Consider the following 13,017-nt stretch of genomic DNA (forward strand, 5'->3'; position numbering starts at 1 on the left):
GCAAGTTTAGTCATTGCAGTATCGAACCTGGGCCTTAGGGGCTCTTGTATGTACGTATGTACAAAAAAATGTATGTATATATTTATGTATGTATGTATGTGGCTCAATTGGTTAGAGTGTGCAGTTGGAGATTGGCAACATCTGGGATCTTTGGGTCAGAGTTCAAGTGCGGGAGGGCCACATACATAAGTTCCTTGGGCAAGGAACTAACATACAATTGCCTCTCTCTCCGGAGTGTCAGTTCTGTCCAAGCAGCAAGTCGAAGCACATGGTGACAGATAGTGACTACTGATAGAGATTTAGATTGTAAAGTACCGTAGCAAGTGCTTAGTGACTGTATCTAACGTGGGCCTTATGGGCTCTTGTAGAAAAAAATGTATGTATGTATGTATGTATGTATGTATGTATGTATGTATGTATGTATGTATGTATGTATGTATGTATGTATGTTGACCTTCCAGGCTTACTATGTGTACTCCCATCTGTTATTTCCAACTCATCTCTTTGCCCTGACATCATCCTATTGTGCCAGAAAACTAAAGAGATTAGTCTTCTGGGATTGACAGTGTGCTTTGGAGAGAACTTTACCACCTCATCCGAATACAAGAAAAATACAGCAATTTGGTATCTGCTTGTAAACGAGCTGGGTAGAGTGCTCGACTTCACACCTTACAGGTCGAGTCAAGAGGCCTGGTAGATTGTAGTAGCTTTGAACCTATATTGCGGTTCCTCAGATTCAGCAAGCCTTCATCAAACTTCCTGTTCAGAAAGATGTGCAGAATTTCCATTGGCACATCGTTTGCTATCTGGTGTCGAAGAAATTCAGACTGTTGGATTGATGCAGACCTATTTGTGTAAAAGTAGTAATAGCTTTAATTCTGTTCCTTTTTTTAGTTTTGACTCTTGCTGTCTGTTGCTGTTTAGTTTAGTGTTTAGTGACCTTTTAATCTTGCGCCGTACTAGTTGTACGAAGGCAGAGGTCTCAGACACGCCCCTCGGGATGAGTAAACCATGTATGTATGTTTGTACATATGTATGTATGTCTTCACCGCAGCGGTGGACATGCCATCACCATCATCTTGTAAGTATGTATTGCGAAGCTTCGAGTTGGCTGCTTGTTTGGTGTTCTTTCCAGTTTTGCCCTATAATATGTCTCTACAGCAACCTCTCACTTTGCAATTGAACGCTATTGGAGATGACAATGTTCTTTCTACAAAGGATGTCATGGAAGGTCTGAAAGATGTTGTTTCAGTAGACAATGTAAAATGCGTGACCCAACGGGCAAGAGCCTTTGGCAGCTTACATTTAGTGATAAAATTGCACGTCACAATGTGTTTGTGTGTGGTGTGGCATTGACATTCAAACAGTCATTACACTTGTCATACAATCGCTGGGAAAGACAGCCTCTTGCCTATGTGGATGTAAAATTTCTTACAAGATGCCTGATGAAGTTATGAAGTCGCTGCTGAGTAGTTACGGCATGGTGGTTAGTGTTCAAAGACGAACCTACTCCTTTGCTCCAACCATGGAGATGGGAGTGAGAATCTTTACGGTTATGGAACCTAATGGTGCATTTCCGACATCAGTCAAGATAGGTCAGTGCATGCTTCCCTTGTATGTCAGATATGCTGGACAGCAACCAAGATGCTATTGTTGTGGTTCAGATTAACACCTCACTGTGCAATGTCCTAAACCACAACCATATGGGCGATGCTATACCTGCGGATCTGAAGATCATCTACACAAGCACTGTCCTGGCGACATCAATAGATCTAGTATTGTTATGGCTACCAAGCATTTAGAAGAGGTGGTTCATCCAGAACCATCAGGAAATAATGCTGCAACACAAGTAAGCTCAATGACAAGAACACGTGGAAACAATAGCAGATGACATGAATGACACCAATCTGTGATGGCTTGCTTCGGTAACACAACACAAGACTGACTCTTTGTAACCCAACTTATATATACATTCTACGCGCATGCGCAATACTGCACACAACAACTACTCATGACACTGACTTTTCGCCCTACAAAATTAGGTACACCGTCCAATTAAAAATTGTCATCAGCCGTGCGCCGATATTCGACCTCTTCATATCTTTCAGTGTATGGGTCTGGTGTGAGATCTCACATAACGTCTTTGTCTGATTGGATACCGTCTTGTATGTTCTCCAGGCTGTTCCCTCTGTTCTTGTGATACCAGTCCATAATAGTCATCTTCTGTTACCAATTCACTGTCCGTCCTTCTCGGATCCATATTCTTCTCCCACGATAATGTTCCTTTCTGAGGTAATGCTAGTTGGTTGTAATGCCTTTGAACAAAACTATATATTTTGTCCATTTTCTGAATCATGTTTATCACTCGCCTTCTAGTCATTTCCTTGTATGTCTTGTCATTTTTTCTATCCTCGTCTGACAATCTTTCTGATGGTGAGAGCTGTCTCGCTAACACTGTCTCTGGACGACATCGTGATGACTGGCCAAACAATCACCAGTTTCTTCTGAGGCTTGGGTTTGAATCCCACCCCTGTCACCACAGTGATGACTTGCTTGGTAACACAACACAAGACTGACTCTGTATTTAGGAAACCCAACTTATATATACATCCTATGCGCATGCGCAATACTACACACAACAGCTACTCATGACAAATCAATCAGTGGTCACACCTCTGCTTCTGGCATGGAAAGTAACCAATCAGTGTTAATCAGGAGATCGGGAAGGAAGAAGAGATTTCGACAGTTGTCTCCTCCTCATGAAATGTTCCAAAGCAAAAGCAGCATTTCAAGAGCCACAAAACCACAAGAAAGAGACAAACGTTTATGAAGGCAAAGAAAAACAGGAACAGGAACACCCAGATCCTTCCAATTAGGATCTGAAAGACAAAGTTTGGTTGAGATCATGTCGTGTTAAAATGAGCCTAAAACTTTGCACACTAAATGTAAGAGGAACAAGTGATGCCACTAAGTGGGAAGCCTTATGTTGTTGAATGACTAATAGCCTGTTCACACTAGCATGGTTATGTAGCCTAACTGAGCCAAACCGAACCGAACTGCGTTAGCTAACCGTGTTGGCCTGCGCTCACACTGCCAAAGGCTGAAAGCGCACTGAGAGTGCGTAGTCAAAGAAAGTGGGCATGTATTCAGCTAACTGTGCATATCCGGATAGTTCTTGTGATGAATCGTAGGCAAGATGCGATTGTCCTGTTTTAATTGGCATCACAGCAGTCCATCACAGTAAGATGTACAACACCGAGGTCTCAGAGACGATTTTCCACTGGACTACCGAACCGAACCGTGGTGGCACGGTAGCTTGAGGTGAGCCAGCTCAACACGGTTTGGTTTGGTTCGGTTTGGTTCAGCCGGCGTTCACACTGCGAAGTGAAGCCGAACCAAAGTGTGGCACACCGTGATGGCACAGTTACAAACGCTAGTGTGAACGGGCTATAAGCATAACACTGACATTCTAGCCTTGCAGGAGACATGTCACTGTTGAATCTAGTCAGCGGTGGCAACACCAGTTTGCAAATCATAACATTTACCACTCTTATGGAACAAATCATTCTAGAGGAGTCTCAATAGTCATTGATAAATCCTGTCAGACAAACTGGCAATACGCACTGGAGAAAGTTGATGTAAACGTGCGGTATGTTAAACTGAAAATTCTTGGAGAACATGAAGTCTGCTTGGCAGCAATCTATGCTCCAGTATCCTACACTGAACATGAGACATTTCTGACTGATTTGAATCAACCACTGTTAATATGTGTCACTATGCCCCTCCATGATGGGCAAGTGGGGTCTGTACCCCCATCTGGGCGCCCACCAACCCGGCAGGTGAACCCAGCAGGGTACGTGTATCTGTGTAGTCCACATGGCGATCAATGACTAGCCAATTCGATATAGATTGCAGGCATTACAGTGACTGTAAACATTGGAACAGCACGCCTAGTGGATATCAATGACCACTAGGAAAGCACTGAACGTCATCGTCAACGGACCATTCGCCAGACTACAAAAACTCCCCATCGACTGAAACGAGTCATAGTCTCATGGATAAAGCTAGGTAAACATGAGAGAGAAAGACAGACAAGATTCATAATTTACTGTCGTCACTGGGGTTTGAACCCCCAAACCATGGAGTGGTAGCCGTTGTCGCTAACCACTAAGCCATGTCTTGAATTGGTTATAGTTGTTCCTTTCATTTTTGTCTGTAGAGAGTTGAGATAGATGATGAAGACATTGCTCTGCCTTCTGCCTCCAACGCCCGAAGTGTTCCATAAGTAATGCAAGACAGTTTCTCTGGTTCCCCCACACATCAAACTAAGCACTGTATTTTTTGGCCTTGGAATGTTCTTGTTTGAATTTGCTATACCTTCCTCTCGAGCTGCTGGAGATAATTAAGACATCTCCATTCCATGGATGAGCTAATGAGATGAGTTAATGAGATGTGTAACTCAACACAACCAGATACAGAGTCACATGTCAAAATATCTGGCCTGTCATTGCTGTTTAATTTAATGTGTGTGTGTGTGTGTGTGTGTGTGTGTGTGTGTGTGTGTGTGTGTGTGTGTGTGTGTGTGTGTATGTGTGTGTGTGTGTGTGTGTGTGTGTGTGTGTGTGTGTGTGTGTGTGTGTGTGTGTGTGTGTGTGTGTGTGTGTGTGTGTATAGTAGCGATCTCTAGGCTCTCTGTGATGAGTAACATTAAGGTGACGAAGGCATCCACTCCAATCATTTGGCCACTGATTCATGGGTCCACGCATGACCACCTCCTGTTTTACAGGTAAGCATTTAAATGATAGCCGTCACTATCCATTGGCTTTCCACACTCACAGACTGTGATATGGCTGACTGGCATTGGACATCCCAATCTAATATGAGTTGCTAAACAAAAGTCAGTATGATTCATTGCTATGTCTGTCTGTCTGTCTGTCAATTTTCATTTATTGAAACACAAACTCTACGTTACATTTCTAACACTAAATGCAACAGGCTACTGAGTTTAACTTTAGTTTAATGCAATTAAGTTACTTTGATAGTCTTTATCCTATATGTTCTCATCTACTTCTCCAGGTAAGACACGAACTAGCTTGTGTAGGATGACTTTAGCGTTACATCGTTGTAAGATTATTGAGAATTTTTCCTCCAAAAACCTCTAAAGTCAGCTTCATTTATATAACCTTCAATGTCTCTTGATCTTCTGGCTAGTTTGTCTAAATAGTTGGTTTCTGATCCCCAAGTTCCAAATGGTTAAAATATCAGAGGAGTGAAATTGAGGCTTGATGTACCGGCAAGTTGTGTTTTCCGTATTTTATCGTCTTTCTTTCCTCTCTTCTTGCTGCAGCGAAATTTTCCTCTACAGCTGCCTGCCTGCCTGCCAAAGAGATTTCTCTGTGTTGCTAACCAGCTTAATGAATATATATCAACTAGTAAAACAGGGTTGATTTTACATGAATTGGTGGTCCAACTACCCCGAAGTCAAACTCAAAAGAAGTAAAGCCGCAATTTCATTCTCTGGAGAAAATGATTGATTATCCTAGAAAACTTCAACATCGCTTAACTTTGGATATATCACAGAAACAGTCAGAACATTTCATTAAAAACATAAAGTCAAATTGGGCTTAGATCATTACATGGGAAAGGTGCAGGAGCATGGCTTGATGTTATTCCCTCAACATACAAGACCACACTTAAACCTAACGAATTTCGTTTAGCGTTTTGTATGAGGGTGGGGATCAGCTTGCCCTTTAGTCGATTGCTTGATCATTGTGACTGTGGACAGAAGTTAGATTAAGAAGGTTTTCATTTGATTACCTGTAAATATGGAGGCGGTCCTGTTTGGTCTCACGATATTATTGTTGCTGAGTGGTCTGCTTGCCTAACGGAGCTGGGTATTCCTCATCAAACAGAAGCAAGAAACAGATGCGTACAAAATGATGGAAGACCAGACATTACATTTTACGACATTGACTCTGGTGTCACCTATGAATGTGATGTTTCTTTGGCTCACCCTTGGAGGAAAGACATAGTGAACGGAGCTGCAAAGGCATGCAGACATGCAGCAACAAAACGGGAATCAGAAAAATGTGACAAATATTCAAGGGAGATCTTGCCAGATGGATCTAGCCCTGAAATTGTTCCACTAGTTTTTGAGCATTTTGGCACATGGGGATCACAAGCGGCAGGGCTCATTGAAGGAAGACGAGTAGATGCAGAGTTTATGTCATATTGGCGACGACGTTTTTCTGTGACTCTCCAAAAAAAGCAAGAGATAAGTGCCTAAGTTGTCAACAAACAGACTAATGGAGGATAATGTAGTTAGCAGAGATAGATACATTCAGTGCTTCACACATTGAAATAGTTGAACTTGTAACTTGTCTATGAAGCACTTTCTTTTAATTATTGAAAAATCATGTATTCTAGTGTGTAGAGATGCTGTATCTTAATAAAATAACATGGCTGCTTGCCTGCCTGCCTGCCTGCCTTTTAATGCTTCCATGTTCATGTTGTATTGGAGAAAAAGATTTTCCACAATTCTACAAAGATGCAATGCCAAAGTTATTCTTATAAAACTTTCAAAACTGTCACCTAATCATGGTGATATAGATAGATTATTTGATTTTGACATTCAAAGTCATGTCTATTAGTTAATGACTTTGTTGTTTGCAAGGACTGATGTGTATTTAAAAAATCCTAGCGTATGTACAAGTAGAATCTGTATTAGAATAAATTATCTGTCTGTCTGTCTGTCTGTCTTTTTCATATATTTTCATAAATGAATGCTTTTTTTATTTATTACAACCAAAACTATTTAAAATGTTCCAGAGACTAATAAATAGGGTCTGTCTGTCTGTCTGTCTGTCTGTCTGTCTGTCAAATACATATATTTCAAATCCAAAGAAATTTCCATCAAAAGCTTAAAAGCTAGTCTTTAAGTAAAGTTCCTCTAAATCAACAACAAACACTTAAGGCTACAACAGATGACCCATAGGGGGGTCAGAATACATTTAACCACAGTTTAAAACAAATTGATATTTGTTAAGGACACTGCAAGATTTTGTCCAGCTGAAATTACTGCCATCTTCCTAGAGATCACACTTGAATTGCATTGCTGCAGCTTGATCGAAAATCATCGTCTCCAGTGTGTTTTGTCTGTCTGTCTGTCTGTCTGTCTGTCTGTCTGTCTGTCTGTCTGTCTGTCTGCCAATACATATATTTTTCATATTTGATCTAGGATACAATAGCAAATAGCTAACTGCGTTTGTCCTATGACAATAGAAGCAAGAAAAAACAACTAACAACTAAATACAATTTATATATTTAACTACTAATTGGTTAAAAGGGATCATGTGATCACTTTTCTATAGAACATCTACGAGTCTGGACATTTGGTCTGTCTGTCTGTCTGTCTGTCTGTCAATGTGTCGAGACTTAGAAAATCTCTATCAAAGCAGCCCTAAGAATGATTCCTCTACCATAAGGTCAACCTTGTATCAAGCAGTGTCTAATCTTCCTCCCAAGTCAAACTTGGACGATGAAGAAGAAGTTATATATCACACTCTAGAGGAGATGATCAAGAACCCCAGGAAACTACAGCATCGTTTATCAACGGACATTTCCTGCATGGAAGCAGCAACATTTACCAATAGAATAGTTGAGGAAAAGGACGCGGGAAGAATGAGATCCTTGCAAGGACGAGGGGCGGGAGGATGGCTTGAAACAGTCCCCACTTCAGACAAGCACGCACTAAAGCAGAATGAATTTCGTCTAGCGTCTTGTCTGAGGTTGGGTGTCTGTCTGCCATTCAGTCAGCTCCTTGTAAAATGTGAGTGTGGAGCAGAGCTGGACAGAGAAGGATATCACTTGATTACATGTAAGTATGGGGGAGGTCCTGTCTGGACGCACAACACCCTAGTTTCTGGATGGAGCGAGTGTCTCAGCGATTTGCTCATATGCCACCAGATTGAGCCAAGACACAGATACATCCACACTGAAGATAGACCAGACATCACATTTTACGACGTAGACTCAGGAACAACAAAAGAGATAGATGTTGCTATGGCTCATCCCTGGAGCAAAGATACCATCAAGGAAGCGTCCACGACATGTGGATATGCAGCAACAAAACGAGAGGCAAGGAAGGAAGTAAAGTATCGCAAAGAATCATTACCAGATGGTTCTAAGCCTTTTGTTACTCCTCTGGTGTTCGAACACTTTGGTCGTTGGGGACCCAAAGCAGAGGAATTTTTAAATGAGCTTGCAAAGAAGTCCAAAGACATGCTGGGAAGGAAAAATGAAGCAGCGTTTAGAAGCTATTGGAGAAGAAGATTTTCTGTGATTATTCAGAAATGTAACAGTAGAGTTGTTTTAAGAAAGCTATCTAGGCTTTCATTGAATTGTTTGGATGGACAAGACAAGCTAGAGATGGACAAAGCCATTCATAGTTCTATTCATTAATTAAAACGAAGAACAGTAGGAGAGTAGAACTTTTAGTACTGCAGCAAGTGATGTAAGTAGTGACGTTTGATGACAATAAAACAAATCTGTCTGTCTGTCTGTCTGTCTGTCTGTCTGTCTGTCTGTCTGTTTGTCTGTCTGTCAAAGAAATATATTTTCATAAATCAGAACTATATTACATGCTAAATCAAACTAAGCATAAATCAGAACTGTTACAACCTAAATCAAACTAAGCAAGTCCTAGCTAAAAGTCTAGTAGTTTACAAGATAAGCAAGTCAGAAGAAATGATAACATTAGAATTTAAGGAAGACCAACGGATGTCTGTCTGTCTGTCTGTCTGTCTGTCTGTCTGTCTGCTTCTGGTACGTGGCCATGGCTTCATCTTTTTCGCTGTGCTCCAGTATTGTACTGTAATATGGCAATTAAAAGAGTAAAGAATCAGACAAAGAATGCATAATTTGATTAAAAGGTCAGTTAACAGCTGCAGCTAAATTTCTGACCTCCAAATCATTGTCTTGCTGTTTCTAAATTTCACACTGGTATGAAATGTATGTTTGTGGTGTACTTAATTAATTAAGTTAATTAACTTAGTATGAATATTTGCAGACGCTAATGCTTGAACAAGTTGGATTATTTCTCCTTCTTCCAGAAAGCATACCTGCTAGTGTAGCGCTTAGTTGCGAGTTTGTGGTGTGCGTTAGATAGATGGTTTGGGCATGTCTTATCACGTGCGTGTGTACGTCATAACGTAATCAGTGGTGTCGATCTACGTGGGCGATGTAATGTAATGTAACACGCTGTAGGCGGGTGACCAATCGGCATTGTCCATCGCTTGTTCCACTTGTCGGTTACGTTGTTCGTTACGTCCGCCTTCACGTGCGTGTTCATCCGGCATCTATCTTGTTGCACAGTTCTTCAGCCTTCTGCACATTTGCACTAGCGCTAGTCTGGAGCGGCATATCGCACTTTCCACCGTCACGTCACGACCATCCATGCTACTAGTAATGGATGGGGATCGTGAAGAGGCTACAGCTCAAGCCAATCCCGACGTTGCAGAGGCTGCGGAGTGTGCAAGAGACGAAGAAGTGAGTGCTAGCTTGCTTATCTGCAGTGTCTGTTGCAAAGCTCAGTGATGAGACGGTGCTGCGTCTCTGCGTGTTTGCCCAGGGCGTTCGACATGTTTTGTTACTAGATCCGTACTCTGTTCGTGTCAGGACTTCCTCTCGATGTGAAGCCGAGGGAATTGTACCTTCTGTTTCGGTGTTTCAAGGTGAGCTACAGCACGACACGCCGATGTTGTCGGCAAAACACGCCGTTGCATCGAAGATGCCTAATATTCTCTGCTAATTACTTACTCTTATCGTTGTGTGTTGTGTCCGCTATCAATTTTTTTCTTCGATTCACGAATAGTATGACGCCATCACGATGACTTGCGGTGTGCTGTGTGTTGGTTTTGAGCCACCACCCCACTCTTGTCTCCACAATCTGACCAGTTACAACTTACAACCTAATTATCGCTATCATCTGCTTGAACCATGGACACCTAACGTCGCGCCGCTATATGTTCTCTTTCTTGCTGCGTCGTAAGGTATTGTTTTTTGCTTCACTTCTCCCGCTGCGTCTTCCAGCTGCGGTTTTTTGCCATGGCTTCGAGGCGTCGGATTTGTAATTTGCGGTTCGCTGCAACGCTTGTTGTTAATCAGGCTCCCACATGCACAGGCTAGTCACCAGACTGTAGTCATCATCGATTAAAAATCACGTGAGGGATATGAGAGCGATTGCCGACGAAACCGCACTTTTCTTTTTCAATCTGATCACGCCCTCTTCATTAGTACGATAGTGTCTGCCGAATTAGTTTGACATCTGTGTCCGCTGTTCTGCATTTCTCTGTAGTGTAAGTATGAGTGCAGACGTAGGCAGTTGAAAGTTGATTGATTTTAGAGTTGATTGGATTGTTATGAAATGACTTAAGACCCCGCCTACTATTTGTAGTTGGTGGCTGAACACTTGGACTGTCATATGGATTAATTTGTAATAGTATATGGCTGTGTGGAGCTGTATATCTGAGCATGTCTTTCAGGACTATGAGCAATCGTTGCTGAAATTGACGGGGAAACCTGGCAGACCTCCAATGGTAAGCTATAGAACTACAGCTGAAAATTGGAAGACAACAGACTATTTAGAACATACTAGTTAGTTATGAATGCCAACAATTGTTTTTTGTAGCCGGTAGCGTTTGTCACGTTTGAAAATAGAGCCGGCGCTGAGGAAGCCAAAGCTGCTCTCCAGGTGTGACTGATGAATCTTAATTAATTACTGATCTACTTTACTTTACTGACGTATCTAACAAATTTCTTTTGCAGGGCCAGAAATTTGATCCCGATCTCCCACAGACCCTTAGACTAGAATTTGCACGTTCTAATACAAAAGTAGCTGTGAGAAGACACTTTGCTGGTGGGCCAGTTCCAATGGGAATACCGACAGGACCAGCCAGATTTCAGCACACTCATTCTTGTTAGCTGCATGATTCAATGAAGATTGCAATTGTCTATCTAACTTGTTTTGTGCAGATCCTGTAAATAGCTATGTTCCCGCTCCTCCTAGTGAAGGCTGGGTGCAACATCAAGGGTGAGTCAGCAAAGCAGCGGCATAGTGGTGGATGTTTTCATCATTATCTCATTGATTAGAATCCCCATAGGTGAATTAGGAGTTCCTCAACCTATGCAACTACATCAAATGCCCATGGTTAGCAGCCAATTTTGAATGATCTGTTATGGCTTCTGCATTCTTGGTGGTGTGGTGTGTTGGTGTGTTGAAGGGCGCACTGCCAAGTCCCACCTCTGCAACTTCTGTTGGAGCAGCACATCCATGTTCGACACTATTTGTAGCCAATATCAGTCCCTTTGCTACGGAACAAGATATGAAAGAACTATTTCAAAGGTATTTACTGCTGTGATTGTCAAATACGAAGTGTTTGCATGGGCTGATTAGTTGTGTAATGTGTTGTCTAGGTATCCTGGATTTAAAAGGGCTCGACTATATTCTAAAGGAGGTTTACCAGTATGTTTTGTAGATTTCCAGGTAAGCTAGTATCGTCGCTACAGGAACTGTGCCTTTTTGTATGTGCTTGTTGAAATTAGGCTTTCTTTAGCAGTTGCTATTGCTTATTTAATTAAAATTTGATAGACACACAGACAGTGACAGTGGAGTTTAGAACAACATAATCAGAAAAGATTGTATGAGACAATGGATAACATGGAAAAGCTGATGTACAAGTAGATATGATGAGTGGATCAAAGGCCAAAGTGAACAGGCAAACTTACTGAGTGACTAATGACAGAGGGCCGTAGGAGCCAGTACCACTTTTTTTCTAGAGTGAACCTCCAACAGAGGCCTATTTCAGGGCCATACAGAAATCGGTTCTGTTGGTCTGGTTCTAATTGGTCAAACCATCCCGAACCATCTTTCAAACACTGTACTTCTGACAGTCGATGATTGCCCAACAGTTCCTGTTGAAAATATTGGTGATTAAGTAACTAATATTTATAGTTAAAAAGTAAACTACAATCTTGACTTAATTAATCAATTGCTATTTGGGCTGCCCTGAGGTCATTGCGTAGCAATGCAGTATTAGAGTATAATTGTTGCTAGTCGAGAGCTATTATTCAAGAACCCATTGTGCAGTACATTAGTTAATGTCTATCAGTAATATTTGTCTTTTTGGTGTGCTATCCTTGGACCACACCCTGTTAGCGCATGTTAAGCTGGACCACTTTTGAAATGCTTCCCACTGGCCTGTGACAGACTGATTACTGTTTATGTAAATCTATGTAAATGTTTGCAGGGTTCTAGCCAGGATTTTGCCACTAATTTTAATAATAACCACGCCCACAATGACTTTTAGTAGCCACGCCCATAATTGCTTTTGATGGCTTGCTCGCAAGCATTGTACTGTATTTAAGATCTAACAACTTTTTACAATACATTACTTACATTTTCTATAACCATATCAAAGCAAAGCAGTATGTCTATGTTCAAGGCCATAGCAATATGGTAACCAAAGCTTAATTTTTAAAACTGCAGGAACATCTGTTTTTGTTCAACTGTTGTTTAATTAAGAGTGCAAATTGGATATTCACTGGTGACCTATTTAGTGTAGATATGATTACAATACCAACACTTGTCTTCAGGTGCTTTTTACATATAGTTTAGTGCAACTGTATTTGTACAACGCATAAACTAGATCTTTCCTTTCACATTGCCACCTGCAGTTTCTATAGTATGCTTAGGTAACAAAAACACTCCATGGCACTGCTCCTTGGTCATTTGGTCCCAAATGACCTATCATCAAAATGACTGTAAAGAAGGTCCTGGCTAGAACTCTGGTTTGGATAAATATGTTTATGTTTTTTTTTGTGAACTGAGGAACTGCCAGCATGCTAGACATATTGCAGAATATGTGCAATTGAGATGCTAGAGACGCCCATGTATGACAATAGTTGCCCAAGCATTTAATGGAGGAGAACAGGCTATCTGTAATATCAAGAAGAAATGGA

At 41.4% G+C, this 13,017-nt stretch overlaps 2 protein-coding genes across 2 annotated transcripts; both read left to right on the plus strand.

Moving 5' to 3' along the window:
• The first annotated feature begins 7,422 nt into the window (after positions 1 to 7,422).
• LOC134187706 (uncharacterized) lies at positions 7,423 to 8,581 on the plus strand. Its single transcript, XM_062655858.1, has one exon. The coding sequence runs from the start codon at positions 7,423 to 7,425 to the stop codon at positions 8,458 to 8,460; it is 1,038 nt and encodes a 345-aa protein (XP_062511842.1). The 3' UTR covers positions 8,461 to 8,581.
• Positions 8,582 to 9,318: 737 nt separating this feature from the next.
• On the plus strand, positions 9,319 to 12,063 carry LOC134188109 (RNA-binding protein, mRNA-processing factor 2a-like). The gene is made up of 9 exons (XM_062656300.1): positions 9,319 to 9,546; positions 9,654 to 9,731; positions 10,542 to 10,595; positions 10,688 to 10,750; positions 10,825 to 10,975; positions 11,032 to 11,089; positions 11,149 to 11,206; positions 11,280 to 11,401; positions 11,473 to 12,063. The coding sequence occupies exons 1-9, from the start codon at positions 9,454 to 9,456 to the stop codon at positions 11,549 to 11,551; spliced, it is 756 nt and encodes a 251-aa protein (XP_062512284.1). The 5' UTR covers positions 9,319 to 9,453; the 3' UTR covers positions 11,552 to 12,063.
• The last annotated feature ends 954 nt before the right edge of the window (positions 12,064 to 13,017 follow it).

The sequence above is a fragment of the Corticium candelabrum genome, chromosome 12 (assembly GCF_963422355.1).
Source record: "Corticium candelabrum chromosome 12, ooCorCand1.1, whole genome shotgun sequence".
Lineage (NCBI taxonomy): Eukaryota > Metazoa > Porifera > Homoscleromorpha > Homosclerophorida > Plakinidae > Corticium > Corticium candelabrum.

Coding starts and splice junctions, on each gene's coding strand:
- LOC134187706 (XM_062655858.1), top strand. CDS start 7,423: ATGTGTCGAGACTTAGAAAATCTCTATCAAAGCAGCCCTAAGAATGAT.
- LOC134188109 (XM_062656300.1), top strand. CDS start 9,454: ATGCTACTAGTAATGGATGGGGATCGTGAAGAGGCTACAGCTCAAGCC. Junction 9,732..10,541: donor TTCTGTTTCGGTGTTTCAAG/GTGAGCTACAGC, acceptor CATGTCTTTCAG/GACTATGAGCAATCGTTGCT. Junction 11,090..11,148: donor GGCTGGGTGCAACATCAAGG/GTGAGTCAGCAA, acceptor CTCATTGATTAG/AATCCCCATAGGTGAATTAG.